Source organism: Diabrotica undecimpunctata, chromosome 11 (genome assembly GCF_040954645.1).
Source record: "Diabrotica undecimpunctata isolate CICGRU chromosome 11, icDiaUnde3, whole genome shotgun sequence".
In the NCBI taxonomy this organism is placed as follows: domain Eukaryota; kingdom Metazoa; phylum Arthropoda; class Insecta; order Coleoptera; family Chrysomelidae; genus Diabrotica; species Diabrotica undecimpunctata.
The window spans coordinates 11,642,843-11,658,938 of record NC_092813.1 but is presented as its reverse complement, the minus strand read 5'-3'; the positions used below and the strand labels follow the sequence as shown (position 1 = coordinate 11,658,938).

General features: G+C 34.2%; 1 protein-coding gene across 1 annotated transcript in view; it reads right to left on the bottom strand.

The window, feature by feature from the left end:
- The window catches only part of LOC140452980 (zwei Ig domain protein zig-8-like), a 28,214-nt gene extending 17,733 nt beyond the window's left edge, over positions 1-10,481 (bottom strand). The window contains exon 1 of the mRNA XM_072547290.1: positions 10,370-10,481. Coding sequence (XP_072403391.1) covers positions 10,370-10,450 — 81 coding nt within the window. The 5' untranslated portion in view covers positions 10,451-10,481. The remainder of the gene's footprint in view (positions 1-10,369) is intronic.
- Between the last annotated feature and the right edge of the window lie 5,615 nt (positions 10,482-16,096).

Below are 16,096 nucleotides of genomic sequence, written 5' to 3'. Positions count from 1 at the left end.
ATCCGTTCATAATTTTCAAATCATTTACTTCACATAGTTCTACCAATCTTTCTCCGTTGTCGTTAATTGTGTCTTCTCCAAATGGACCAACTGTTCTTTCATTGTCTTTTCTTCCGACTCTTCCATTTAGATCCCCCACTATTATTGTTTCTTGTTTAGGTTTTCTCTTATCCATTTGTTCCTGAAGTTGTTCGATAAATCGTTCTTTCTCATTGGCTGGACTGTCTTCCGTTGGACCGTATGTTGCTAGTATTATAATTTCTCTGCCATACATCTTGATTTTCAGTTTGGCAATTCTCTCGTTTATGGGTTCCCAATCGTCTGTAGATTTTTCCCATTTTTTCTTTAGTAGAATTCCAACTCCAGCTTTTGCGCGGTCTTTCTTTTCTACTCCGCTCCAACAATGGATTAGTTCCCCTATTCTTTCCGTGCCGTTTCCTTTCTTTTTTGTTTCCGTTGTGACGAGGATATCGAGATTCATCTTATCGAATTCTGATGTTACTTCACTGGCTTTTGTTCTCCAGCCCTGCACATTCCATGTGCCGATTCTTAGTTTTCTCTGTCTTTGTCTTTGGTTGAGTTTCGAAGCCGGGTTTGTTGAACTCAAAGCAGAAGTGCCCCCCCCCCCCGTATCCGATGGGGCTCCCTCCTTCGGAGGTGTGGATTGCCACCCGGGGATTAATTTTAAAATTTTTCATTTCTGCCAATTGTTCGTTAGCCCTTGGATTTTTTTAAGTGTGCTAGGTTGCTAACGCCTAACGCCACAACCCCCTTTTGGAGGACCTATTGTTCAGCCGCCCACTCTGGGTCAGACGCTGTTTGCAGCCGCCCACTCTGGGTCACACGCTACTGTTGTCAGTTTTGGTCCGCGTCGGGTATTTCATTTCCCCGATACCACCCATATCTGGGAGGCATTTCCCTATCCGCCACCTGGGGACGCGTCCGGTAGAGGATTGACAACCTCCTCCTCGGAATTGCTCAATATTCACAGCTGAATTGGTAGCCATTGTCAAGGTGTTGGATTGGATTAATAGCACATTAAATTTCGAACGATATATAATTTTATCTGACTAACAGTCCATCCTCCTAGCATTAAGACACTTCTCTAAACACATATATACCAACAGACTAATTGTAGATGCGCTTGAAAAGCGAAGGATCCTAACTTCTCTAAAAAGAATTGTTAACTTTGTGTGGGTTAAAGGTCGCTCTAATATTACAGGAAATGAAAAAGTAGACTATTTGGGTAAAGACGCTACTTTAGTGGGTATAGAATACAACGAGTTGCCCAAATGGGATTTAGTTTCAGCTAGGAAGAAACATGTTAGACTTAATTGGGGAATTGAGTAGCAATCCTTTACTAACAGTAACAAAAATACATACTGCAGTATATATCAAACTCTTCCATCTACTCCCCCAAATTACAGAAACCCCATCTCTCGGAAGATTTATACTATGTACGTTAGATGCCTTTTTGGATATGCTACAGTAAACGCTTACTTATATAAAATAAAACTTTCCGAAACTGATATTATGTGAATGTAATGGCAGTTATGACGACCTTAACCACTGGATGTTTCAATGTCGGTATAATCAAGAAGCCATAAAATTTTTATTTCAAGCTATCTCCCAACAAAAAATCATACTGTCGCAGAACGTTGCTTCTATTCTCTATTTAGGTAGTCGAAATCCAACTATTAGATCGATTTTATTGGAATTTTTCAAACGCACTAAACGGAAAATCTAAACTGCCTTTTTCAGTGTCTTTCCTTTTATGCCATTTGCCTTTAACCGTTGCCTGTAATGTTTGTGTAAAAAAAAGTCGCTATGAAGGGCACCTTAGTGACTTATTCCCAACAAAAATAGTAAATATTTGGAAACCACCTCAAATAACTATGATTTTTGAGTTATACTTAAAAAATCAAAATAAAACTAAATAAATTATTTAGCGAAACCACCCCAAATAACTATGCTCCCAACTTATACTAGTGTTTAATCTTGGAATAGTTTACTACCTCTACCATTGCAAATTATTTGTAAAGTTATGCAGGATAAGGTGGCAGTTTCGAAGGATTACACCTTATCCCTGAGACCGAATTATTCTCGTATATACGAGAAACCTGAAACATGTATTAAATTTAAACCTATTTGTAACTCCCTTAGTATATTTGTAACCATCAATACTTATTTATAGACATTATTATTTCGATAGTGAATAGCTATTGTGTCATTATGACCAATCTCTATATTTTTGGTGTATTTATCTGCTTTTTCACATTAATACAATATTGCCCAAAATAAACAGTACTAAAACTGAAACATAGATGTCTCTTTGTGCGGCTGTCATATTCAAATTAACTAGTATAGACCTGTCAAGTAATCCTTTAACAATTAATTATTAAGGCCTAATTGTTAAAAATGGTGTTAAGTACAGAGGAGAAAGTGTTTCTGGTGGAGCACTATTTTCGCTCATACGGAATCGGCCGAGGTAATACTGCAAGTCTGCAATACGTGTGTGATCAATTCACACAAAGGTTTAATAAACGTTCTCCAAGTAATGGTTCTCTGTTAAGTTCTCTGTAACTTTGAAAGTTGTTAAAAAGTTTAGAAATACGGGTAATGTATTGTGCCAATGAAAAGGAAACTAAGGGCGTCCCAGGACAGTTAACAACAACGATAACCATGAACGTGTTTTTAAGCGAATCTTGGAAAATCCGAAAGCCAGCCAGACAATGCATCTTGGCTTAAAACGAACTTCCTTGCAAAGAATCCTGAAGGAGCTAAGTGCATTTTCGTATGTGATTCAGGTACATTAACAATTACATTCCATGGATTATCAAAGTACAGTAGAATATCGTGCCAGAATTCTTGCATTACAGTATGAAAATCCTAAATTTTTGAAAAATGTATTGTTTTCAGACGAAGTACATTTTCATTTTTCGGGTCATGTAAATTGTCGCACAAATCGATTTCTGGGCTTTGCCAGACCAGATAAAGTTCAAGAAGTTCCTTTACATAGCGCAAAAGTGAGTGTCTGGTGTGCAGTTTCGGGACACGAAATCATTGGTCCATACTTTATCGAAGAAAATGGTAGGCAAGTCACACTTAATCAACAGAGGTACATACACATTTTAACACCCTTTATCCCTGATCTACGTCAATTTTGTTGTACACGTAATTTGGCATTTCGAAACCAATTTTTCCAGCAGGATGGGACAACTTGCCATACTGCTGTCGCAGTTCGTCAATTTCTTTAGGGATATTTTCCAAACAAATTCATTTTACGATTTACTGACTTCCCCTATCCTGCACATTCTCCAGACTTAACATTTCCAGATGCTTATATTTGGGACATGGCTAAAACTTTATTCCATAACATTACGAGAAATCTGGAATATCGGTATGAAGTCTGTCTTGAGAAAGGAGGAGCTCATTTAGAACATGTTATCAAATGTCAATAATATGTATTTTTTAAAACAATAAAATAATTACAAGTTCAGTACTGTTTATTTTGGGCTATACTGAATTTTAACCCTTAATATCCTAGTGTTACCTATAAGTTAAGCAATATTTATAGTGTGCGAAAATGTTGTGCCTATATGCATCTCGCAATAGTGGAAATACCATAACAAACCCAGACGGTATCGCAGAGGTGTGGAAACAATATTGTGAAATACTATTCTCTAAAAACGATCCAGAAAAGAAGTTATGAAAACGAACCTCAAATACTGAAATCAGAAATTAAGGCGGCAATTAAAAAGCTAAAATTCAAAAAAGCAGAAGGAGAAGATGGGATACCAGCTGAAACACTCAAAGAAATGGGAGAATTAGGGACGGAAGTAATGCTTAGAATTTGCAATGAGATCTGGAATATCGGAATATGGGAATAAACTTACGTTTATTCCCATATATAAAAAAGGTTCACCGACAAATTACAGTAATTACCATACAGTAGCATTGATATCACATGCGAGCAAAGTAATTCTAACCATCATTAATGAAAGACTCATCCAAAACGGTTACCGCGAAAATCACATCAATAGGCGCATCCACAAACATCAATCTCCCACTCAATCTCAATCCAAAGACTCAGACCCTTATCATACGAAAGCTTTTCTTCCTTACATCAAAGATGTCACTGACAAAATCGACAAAATTCTTAAACCAAGAGGAATAAAAACCATATTTACCCCCCAACAAAAACTTTCATCTCTTGTCCGATCAATCAAAGACAATATTCCAAATGAACAGCACGGAGTTTATGAAATTCCTTGTGCAGTCTGTCCCCGATCCTATATAGGCCAAACAAATCGTAGAATTCAAAATAGGATTTATGAACATTACATTTCTGTTCGCAATTCCGATTCAATTTCAGCTCTCGGTCAACACCATTTTCATACAGGTCACAAAATTGATTTTGAAAACTCCAGAACCATAGCCCCCATCCGCTTTTATAAACCAATAATTATCCGAGAAGCCATAGAAATAGAAAAAAGACCAAATTGCCTTAATAAAAGACATGACGCCATACGGTTACCTTCTACATGGAGACCTCTCATAAACAAAATATCGCCCCCTCCATCCTCGAATCAAAATCCCACTGTCGGAAATGTTCGCGCCAACTCTCGCGCCAATCCCCACCCTAACCACCACCTAGGCCACGTCACCATCGACGGTATAAATGAACCGTCCCCTGGTCCCAGTCCTAGTAGTGAACTAATGAGTGAACTAGAAGTGACTAGTGAGTGTAGTAGTGTCTGGGGGCTCGGGAGACTGAGACCTCGGAAGCCCTGAAAAAGACATCAGAGAGGATGTCGAAAGCTCGGCAAAATGGATATCGACGCGGTTCAACCCGGAAGACTGGTGAGTTTAATATTCATTTTTATAATAGTATTAATCTTAGCTCTAGGGTTCCCATATATATATATATATATATATATATATATATATATATATATATATATATATATATATATATATATATATATATATATATATATATATATATATATATATATATATATATATATATATATATATATATATATATATATATATATATATATATATAAATATATATATATATATATATATATATATATATATATATATATATATATATATATATATATATATATATATATATATATATATATATATATATATAAATATATATATATATATATATATATATATATATATAAATATATATATATATATATATATATATATATATATATATATATATATATATAATATATATATATATATATATATATATATATATATATATATATATAAATATATATAAATATATAAATTGATTTCTAAAATCTAGTTGTAGGTAATGTAAAATATATTACTCTTTTTGCAAATTTAATCTTCATATTTTGCAATTGTAGGCTCAAATGTAATGCACAAATAGACAAGGAAGAGCGGCTTCTTATTTTTAAATCTTACTGGAAACTTGGAAACATTGAGAGACAACGTGATTTTATAAATAGTTTAGTAGAAGTTGGAGATTGCAAAAGAAGGATCATAACAGAGGAAAATTCAAGACGATCAAGAACTTTAAACTTTCATTTTATTATTGGAAATATTCGTCAAAGAGTATGTAGGTCGATATTTTTACAAACTCTAGGCATAAAAAAAGGAGTACTAAATTTTGCAATTAAAAAACGTTTCCCTAATAGTACTAGTACTGAACATGATAAAAGAGGCGACTATGGAACATCAAAAATATCCGATGAATCATCAATATTTTTGAAATTTATGAAAGAACATATCAAAAAGTTTCCCACTATGGAATCTCATTATTGCCGCAAAGACTCAAAAAGATTTTACTTAGATCCAAAATTGAATATTTCTACCATGTTCAAACTTTATCAATCAGAGTGCATGGTAAACAATAAAACTTGTCTCAAAGAATCGTAATACCGAAAAGTATTTAATAATCATTTTAATTTATCCTTTTATACGCCAAAGAAAGATCAGTGTGTGACATGTACTATGAAAAAGCAAATCCTGCAGACAAGCACACGCTTTAGCAGAACTACAACTGCCACATATAATTAAAGAACAGGGCAAGAGATGAAAAAAATTCTGATAAAATTGCCGCTGCGTTAAATAACTCAACCATACACGCCTGTAATTTTGACCTGCAACAGGTCCTGTACGTTCCAACGGATCCGACAAATCCGGTTCTATTTTATAAAATGAAACTTGCTACTTATAATTTTACGATTTTCAATACTGGAAATAATACTGGTAAATGTTTCATGTTAACTGAGATTGAGGATAGACGTGGGTCCTCAGAAGTAGTGTCTTGCTTGTTTCAGCATCTTAGGAGTCTCCTTCAAACATTTAAAAGAGTTAGACTATTCAGTGACACTTGCGGTGGTCAGAACAAAAATCAATTTATTGCTTCCATGTTTCTTTATGCTGTTTAGGTTTTACCTATTGAAGTAATCGATCAAAAATTTCTTATTTCTGGTCACAGTCAAATGGAATGTGACTCAATGCATGCTAGAATAGAAACCGCGGCCAAAAATATCCCTACATATTTGCCGCATAAATGGGTTACTATTGCAAAGAACGCAAAACGAAATGCTGCTCCAAAATATGAAGTTTATACAACACCTGACCTTAGCTTTATTGATTGAAAACCCCTTGCAAAACTTATAATGGTTAATCGAAACAAAGCTGAAGATGTAACTGTGATTAATTGGCGTGACATTAAGTGGATTCGTTATGAAAAAGGTAATCCTTTTGTGATGCACGTTAAAACCTATTTAGATGAAGAACTATTTCACAAAATATTGATTGTTCCTCGTAGGGGTCGAAGAGTTACGTCCACCATGGAAAATTGTTTAAAGCTTTTATTTGAAGAAAAAAGAAAAATATCGGCTGCAAAACTTGAAAACTTAAAAGAAATCAGTAGTGCCGTAAATTTTTCCGACGATTGCAGAACCTTTTATAGAGACTTAATTGGAGATCCAAATATTGAGGACGAGACGGTATTACCCGATATAAATGACCAGGAAGAGCAAGATTTTTTTTGAAATATTAATTTTACAAGAAGTTTACACCGTTGTTTATTTATTACTTATTTTTATAAATTTTACTGTAGTTGTAATATTGTAGATAACCACTATTCATTTTTCAATTTAAAATAAAGTTAAGTTCCAAATGTAGCTATGTGCATTTTATTACGAAAAACCCTCCCCAAACTACTAATTTAAAGAACTATTTATTATTCTTATACTTATCTAATGTGTTTGTCAGTATTACTACCTAATACTTTATAGAGAAACAATAATTCTATTTGAAAGACCTGATTTGATCGACAGGGTTAAAAAATTTCGTTTAATCGAAAACGACAATTTTGTAGTTAGCCACTTTTGGAACCAGGCCATCGAAGTGTTAGCAATTGGTGGTTTAAAAATTCTCAAATCTATTCGCTAATCTGTCAAAGCGAAGTTGTATAAGAAATTCTAATAACTGCAATTAGGTAATCTCGATAAAAATAAATATTTACTCTTTTTTATTTTATATAAATTAAAAATTGCAGAATTTCTAAAATAATATAATCAAAATGTATTTTTTAAAAGCTTTCTCTCTTTATACACACACCGGCAAAATTAACGGAACACCTTAAAAATGGGACATGTTAGATGTCTCGAATTTCCTAAACCTGTTGTCCGATTTTAGTGATTTTTTTAGTATGTTATAGTTATATTATTTAAGAATATCGATGTAATAATACTGATGCTAGACAGGTCAATATCATTTTATACCGGGTGTAACAATCATACTGTGTTTTTTCCTTAAAGTTCGGAACACGCTAGGGAATATTCTAGCATATATAAAATATTGAAATTAAAACTCAATTATAGCCTCAGGCTTTCTTAACATTTTCTTTTTTGATTAATTTGCTTGTGTTTGATAATAAAAAAGTTAGGTACGTTAACAACTAGCCATGTTTTTCATCAATAAATCATCATTTTCTGCTTAGTTTAATAAACAAGCCTAAAGTAGGCTATGAGAAGTTAACAATTTAATACACACACCGACAAATTTAAAGGAACAAGTTATTAATGCAATATTTGTTTATATTTCTATTTTATAGACTATATCTACATAGCTTTGAATGCTCCTTGACACAAGAAAGTCTTAAATGTCAAAATGTCAAATTAATTTGTTTATTTGTATTGTGTTTTACATTTTACAGTCGTTCTGTCTGTTGATAACAAGTACAAACTTGTATTTAATTGATAAGTTAATTTGTTTGAGTTTGTTGGATGTGATTTTTCTGTTGATTTGTTCTAATCAGTGGTGTTCTTATTGCAAAGAGTAAGTAAAAATGGGTGATTTAATACCGACTAATATTGCTAGGGCCGCAACAATGGTCGAACGTACAGGGAAGTTGCTGGAATATTTGGTAAATCACCATCAACCATCCATCGTTGTGTAAGTCGTTGGAGACAAACCAGGGAGTATGTAAGAAGAAGGGGACAAGGTAGAAAACATTTAACCACGGTTGTAGATGATCGATTTATAACTTTGTAAACATTACGTAGTAGACGTCAAACGGCAGTTCAAACCAAAAACCTGTTGCAAAATGATCGTGAAACTACCATAAGTGAGCGCACAGTAAGAAGGAGACTTAAAGAAGCCGGTCTTAAGTCATATGTGCCAATAAAATCTCCCAGACTCCAGAGACAACATCGTTTAGTACGACTACAAGTTGGTCGAGTACATCAAAATTGGAATGATAACCACTGGAGTCAAATTCTCTTTACGGACGAGAGTCGTTTCTGTGTAAATTACATCGACGGTAGAGAAAGATTGTATCGACGCCAAGGAGAACGAAATGCCCCTTTCAATTTTACTACGACCGTCCCCTTTGGTGGAGGTTTAATTATGGTGTGGGGCGGTATATGTTTGGGAGTAAGAACAGAGTTAATGGCGATTGATGATGGAGCATTAACAGCAGATAGGTATATCAGAGATATTCTTCAAGATCATGTGGTACCTTTTGCACCATATATTGGCGAAAATTTTATTTTAATGCAGGATAATGAGCGCCCACACGTCGCAGGCTGTGTAAGAGATTTCTTATTACAAGTGGGTATAACAACGATGAATTGGCCAGCTTGTTCCCCAGACCTGAACCCGATAGAGAATGTGTGGGACATGCTAGGCAGAAAACTTAGGGCATGGGTTCCTGCTATTCAAAACAGAGAGGAAGTCAGAATTGCTTTGATTGAGGAATGGGAGAGACTGCCTCAACAACTGATCGATAGCGTTATCAGAAGTATGAGAACACGAATAACTGCAGTTGTAAGGGCTCGTGGGGGAAACACACGCTATAAAAGCCAAAAAAAAAAGCATAAAAAACCAATTTAAGTTCAAACTGTACAATAAAGTTAATGTGTTTAAAATCCGTATTTTGTTTGAGTCTGACATCTTTGTGTTATATTTCTTCTTAAACAGGTTTCATATTGTACTACCATTGTAATATAAATTCAAAATACGTCACCAACATTCGTATTATAATTTTATCTAAACAATATTAACAATATATAGACTAGAGAGAAAATACTCAGATTTTATGGTTGTTCCTTTAAATATGCCGGTGAAACTAAGCAGAAAATGAGCGTTTATTGATGAAAAACATGGCTAGTTGTTAAAGTACCTAACTTTTTTATTATCCAACACAAGGAAATGAATCAAAAAAGAAAATGTTAAGAAAGCCTGAGGCTATAATTGAGTTTTAATTTCAATATTTTATATATGCTAGAATATTCCACAGGGTGTTCCGAACTTTAAGGAAAAAACACAGTATGATTGTTACACCCGGTATAAAATGATACTGACCTGTCTAGAAATAATATTATTACATCGATATTTTAAAATAATATAGCTATACCATAATAAAAAAATCACTCAAATCGGACAACAGGTTTAGGAAATTCGAGACATCCAACATAACCCATTGTTAAGGTGTTCCGTTAATTTTGCCGGTGAGTGTATTTGAAGCATAAAACATATATACATTATAAAAACATGCCCACACTGTCAAACTGAAATAATTTGTTGCATGGTTGACTTTTGCGGCTATACTCTGGTTGTCTCCTCGTTAACGATGTCCGAAATTTTTTCTATGAACAAAACGTACTAACTTTTTAAAATCAGACCCGATTTTTTACCAGGTGACATAATATATACTACTTTTGCTATTTATTACTAAAAATATTTTCTTATAAAATTATTGTAAAAAGTTAACCACATACTCAGCGAAATATATTGCGCACCCGGTATTTTTAGTTCCCCCAACTTAAATGTTTTCAATAAATAAATTTCTTACCGTTTTATTTCCTAAATTTCTAACTCGGCAACTGAGATAGGCTGATTTCCCAACAAGAGCCGTGACGTTGCTGGGAGTCATTGCATCGAAGTAGGGATCGAAACGATTTTGTGGAATTGCAGGTGATCCCATGGGTAGTGAAGGCAGCGTTTCACTCTCTGGGAGGGAGTTAAACCCAGAGCCAGAAGATGTCATGGCGAAACTTACCAATGGCGGACCTAAAAAATATGTAAATTAAATATCTTGCTGAGTTTGGCTTTTGTCTTAATTCCATTTTACTTTATATTCTCGTATAGATATACGACAGTTTCTTAAAATTTTAAATTTCAAGTAATCAATTCGCGAAATAATAAAGAATACATTGACTGTTAAACTAGAATTTGGTGTAATTTTGTGGTAACATAAATAATTGGTATTCCTCCTAAATATATAATTCTCATATGACTACAAATATCTATTATGGATTTGTGAACAAATTTACGAGAAATATACTATTTGTATTAAGTTGGTAGTTATGAATTAATTATACATTTATCGAGGTAATTTATTTTCATATACAGGGTATTGCTATACTTGACCAATGATGCTTTACCCCAGAGAGTTTTCGCAATTAGATGAATTTTGATATCGAATCATGAGAAATTTAAAAATTTGCACTAAATCAGAAATTTTTTTAACACGTTAGCTTCCCACCTTAAAAAAAACATGGCTGGTAGGGAAAGTGGCATGACGATGCTGCGAGGCAAGATGGGGTATTTTTTCCGGGGTATGATGAGGAATTAGGAGTAAAATGAGGTTGTAGGTCTGGGTTAATTTAAATTTCTTAATAAATAACATTGGATTGTTTTAGGTAATTGGTACATACTTACAAGAAAAAAAAAATCGGTTGCCTGTAAAGTCGGTTTTACGGGCGAAAATTTTACGTGACAACGTCTTTTTCTCGGTAGAATATTTATTGATATGAATATTATTAAATTGCACAATAGGAACAAGGAATTGAATGAAAATAAGAATTGCACAAATTTTAACTATAGAAATATATTTTGTTTACTAAAACATTGTACATGTAAACTTAAACTTAACTAATTTCTATTTGAGTGATTTTGTTGAGGATAGGACGATGATAGGAGAAATATGAAATGAAAGGAAGTGTTTCTGCTGTAATGTGTCTTGAACGCCAAGAACGCTCGAGAAAGACAGAGACACAAGCACGGAAGCACGCACCGATTCAACGCGCCTAATTCTCTAGTGCTGCGCGCGCAGCGGACCGATCATGTTTGAGTGGGAGAGAGACGCAAGGCATTCGCCGGTCCGGCGGGCCTCTCTCTCGTTCGGTGACTCACTGTAACAGACGTGAGCGGGCGTTACACTTTTTCATGAATGACTCCGAGCCACAACCTAATTTAAGACGTTGTCACGTCAAAAACAAAAAGAGGATGTTGGTCGACAGATGCTATGAAAACACCTATAGATAAAGTTTTAAGTAAAGAGATGGGATAGAAAACAGCTGCTTCTGCATACTCAGTGCCTCAGACTATTTTAGAACGGTATATTAAGAAAATGAAGGAAGATGGCGAAGATACTATTGGTTTATCTTTAGGCCAGAAAAAACAATATTTACACCTAAAGAAGAAGACGAAATGGAAGCATATCTGAAATATATGAAAGAGCGTCTTTTTGGATTAATAACTATCTAACTGAGACGCCTAGCATATCAATTGTCAGTTAAAAATAAAACGGCGCACAATTGCAGTACTAATAAGAAGATGATTGACGTTGATTGGCTCAAAGTTTTTTTTTAAACGTCATCAAAATTTATCAATTCGCAAACCTGAAGCCACATCAGTAGCTAGAGCAATGGGATTCAACAAAGTGGCTGTAAGTAAATTCTGTAAGTTGCTTAAGGCTATTTATGATAATTTTCAAATTGACCCCTGACAAAATATATAACTGCGATGAACTGAAATTTCCCTTGTTTCTAAAACCAAGAGCAAATTATTAGCTACAAAAGGATGAAAACAAGTTGGTTCGTTATTATCTGCTGAACGAGGACGAACACTATTACAGTAGAAATATGTTTTAACGCTGCTAGAACCTACATGCCTCCACTGATGATTTTTCCGAGATAACAAATGAAACAACAGTTTGCGGTCCATTTCTGCTGCGACTACAAACATTCCAAATACTGCAGACTCGTCGAATCTTGAACGACAAAGGCTATCAGAAGCCGAAGATCTTTAACCTGGGGTAGTACCGAATCTGTCTTCAACAAAAATAGCCGAAACTGGCTACGATATCATCTTACACTTAAATTCTTGCAACAGAAGCTGAAGCTACAACAACGTCTTCCACTCCACCTAAAACAGAGTTAATCACCGAATATTACCTGAAGGTTCCCTTGGAACCTGAACCTGGATCTTCTTATTCACCTAAACCTCCTATTTGCAGCGTGCCGTAAGCTGACGTCTAGCTCTGAAAATGCATCCCCTAGTAATATTTTGTCAATTCCTTCTATTCAACGACCAGAAAAAAAGGAAACGATACCGGCAAGGAAAAACAGCCATTATTACCTTAACTCTGTATAAAAAAAGAGCTGGAAGGTTTGGAAAAGCCGGGGAAAACGTTGAATAATAATGATTTTCGCCTCAAAAGGAATGCTAAAATAAACAAAAAACCAAAACTCAAAAGAGTAATGATAAAGATGCCTTTTGCTTATATTGTCAGATCTGTGGACGTTGGGCTCATAATGCTTGTGCTGGGGTGAACAATGAAAATCTGGAGGAAATACACATTTGTTGGTTTTGTGAGAATAATTAGCATCACCATCATGCCCAATTCCATTACCCCATCATACTCCATAGTATGGGGCAAGATGGTTTTCATAATGTTCGTAATGCCTAATTGTTAAAAAACGTGATAGTTGATTTTCCAAAGATTTTACCAAATCATAGTTAGATTAACCATATAACGCGCCATAAATTAATAAGAGTAATTAATATAATAATTGTGCTGCATTTTTGTTATTTTCCTTAGCTACCCCATCATATTCCCCTTTCCCTACTCAGTATATGTCCATTTTTTAAAATATTACCCATCTTTTTTTACTTTAAAACGCATACTGTGCATCATGGCACTGTCTATGAGTTTCTAGACACCAGTGTCCACTTGTAAGCAACAAAATAAAATTGTGGCTTATTCCCAATAAAAGTGATGGCGGAATCTATTACTATCTATCTATCTAATTAGCCTTCTTCGGTCCATCTTTGGACATAGGCCTCACCAATCCTTTTCCATTCTTTACTGTCTGTCGCTATAGTCATCCACCTAGAGCCCACTTGCTTCTTGATATCATCTGCCCATCTCATTTTGGGCCTTCCTCTGCTTCCTTTATATTTCCACGGTGTCCATCTAATAAGAATTTTGTTCCATCGGTCTTCTTTTTCTCTTATATTGTGTCCTGCAAATCTCCATTTCAATTTTGCAACTTCTTGTCTAACATCCCTCACTTTTGTTTTCTCACTTATCCACTCGTTTCTCTTTTTATCCATTAATCTTATGTGCAACATTTGTCTTTCCATTGCTCTTTGCGCTGTTATGATTTTGTCCATGTTTGCTTTTGTAAATGTCCAAGTTTGGGAACCATAAGTGAGAACAGGGAGTACGCATGGATTGTATACTTTGGTCTTAAGATGCTGTGGATATCTTTTGTTTTTAAGAATGTAGCTTAGTTTGCCAAATGCCGCCCATGCCAGTCTAACTCGTCTTTTTATCTCTGCTGTTTCGTTTTCTTTGTTAAGTTTTATAGTTTGACCCAGATATATATATATATATATATATATATATATATATATATATATATATATAATCCTAAACTTGTTCTATTTCATCTTGTCCGATCCTCATTGTGATCTCTTCATCTGTATATGCATAAACATGCTGAAAACAGATTAACTTTACTGTAGTTCAGAAGAGAAATTGTCAAAAGTTACTTTACTATATAAATATGTCAAACTTTTCCAACTCAAGGTGGTCACCCTTCAATGAGTGTATCAAGTAGTTGCTGATGAAAAGTTGGTGGCGATTAGGGTTATGACAATGCAGGTCATATTTTAGACTCAAGTAAATCTAGTGCAAATAAGAAATGATGTCGATCTTCTGGAGATTGTGTACGTCTTGTTTGTGTACTATCTATGTATTATACGAACATATCGTATAAAGTGCAAAGTTGGAATGTGTAAAAAGTCTAATTTTACTTTCGCAGTAAATTTTATACATTATGGTTTGTTTAGTATATTGTGATAGTCCTCTAAAAATTGCGTGCGTTTGTATCTTGTAAAATAAGATAAAATTTAAATTTTACATAAAAAGTTTTCCTTCTTAATACTTATCAGATCAGTTAATACCAAAAAATTCCTTTTATTTCTTAAAACGAACTCCGTCCTTACTGAACAGTTCGCAAAAACCGCCATCAGACTCACAATTGGAAACCACAACTGAGAAACAAATGATTTAAAGCCAATAAGTTTAGTGTTAAGTCTGTATGCCCCTATTATGTGTTTTTAGAATACAAAGAAAATAATATATGTACATTTTTTCCTAGCAGCATATGTCTTTACTTACTTTTGAATTCAAAATTTACGTTGAAAAATAAGATTTTAATAATAGTGAACTCGAATTCCTATCATAAATTGAATAGTGAATAGTTAAAGGCCAGTTTACACGGTACGTCTTATTGTACGTTTTTTTGGGAACGTAGCTCTTGTTCAGAAAGTTTATACATTACATGTTTTCCCTTGCGCTTTTTACCTCAGTTCTAGTCCAGACTCTTAAGTTGTGTGAAATTTCTTTAGTGAATCTTTTTGAAAGTCATTTTTTATTATGAACGAAGCATGGCTGTTTTCTTTTATTTTTTCAACTATAACGACACAACGCCTGAGAGGAAAAGGGATGAAGAAGGAAAAGATAAGATGGTGAAGGAAGTGGTTTCTGAAAAGAAGCTAGTATTTCCACGTCTCGTTACTGAAAGAACTGAGGGGCGAACCTGATGACTGGCACAATTATTTGCGAATGGACACCTCATTGTCAATTGCTAGAGTTGGTTTTGCAAATAACACAAACTTCATGAATATGCAAAAGACCTATTCATGAATTAAAAGAAATGATCAGAGACAGAGATCTTTGGAAATGTACAATACACGGTATTATGATGACTATTACACTTCCTCTGGAGGTCAGGACTGAAGCGATATACTGAAACAAGACACCTACATGAGAAAAGCCATTACACCCCATGAAAGGCTCACAGTGTCGTGCCGGACGCATCAAGGAATTTGGATATTGGTCAAAATACTAATTCCACTTTTGCTACGTAAGACAAAGGATTTGTTTTACATAAAAGCAGGTAGATTTTCTCTCATCGGTCAGTCGAGCTTGCCTCTTCTACTGTAGACCTAGTCGGTGCTATTATTGTTCCTACTCCTAAGGTATTGTTTTATTTCTGATTTCCTATATACCATTTTATTTTAGCATTATTGTATATTCAGACCTTTTCAGGTTAGAATATTACATTGATCTATATTTGTTCATGTACTGATTGTTTGATATTTTATTTGATTATTTTGATTGTTTATTTTTCTTGTATTTTGTGTCTAAGTTGTTCTTCCGTAAGTTAAGAACACTTAGAAATATTTATCTTGCTTTTTCTATTTTATATTTTGATTTGTACTT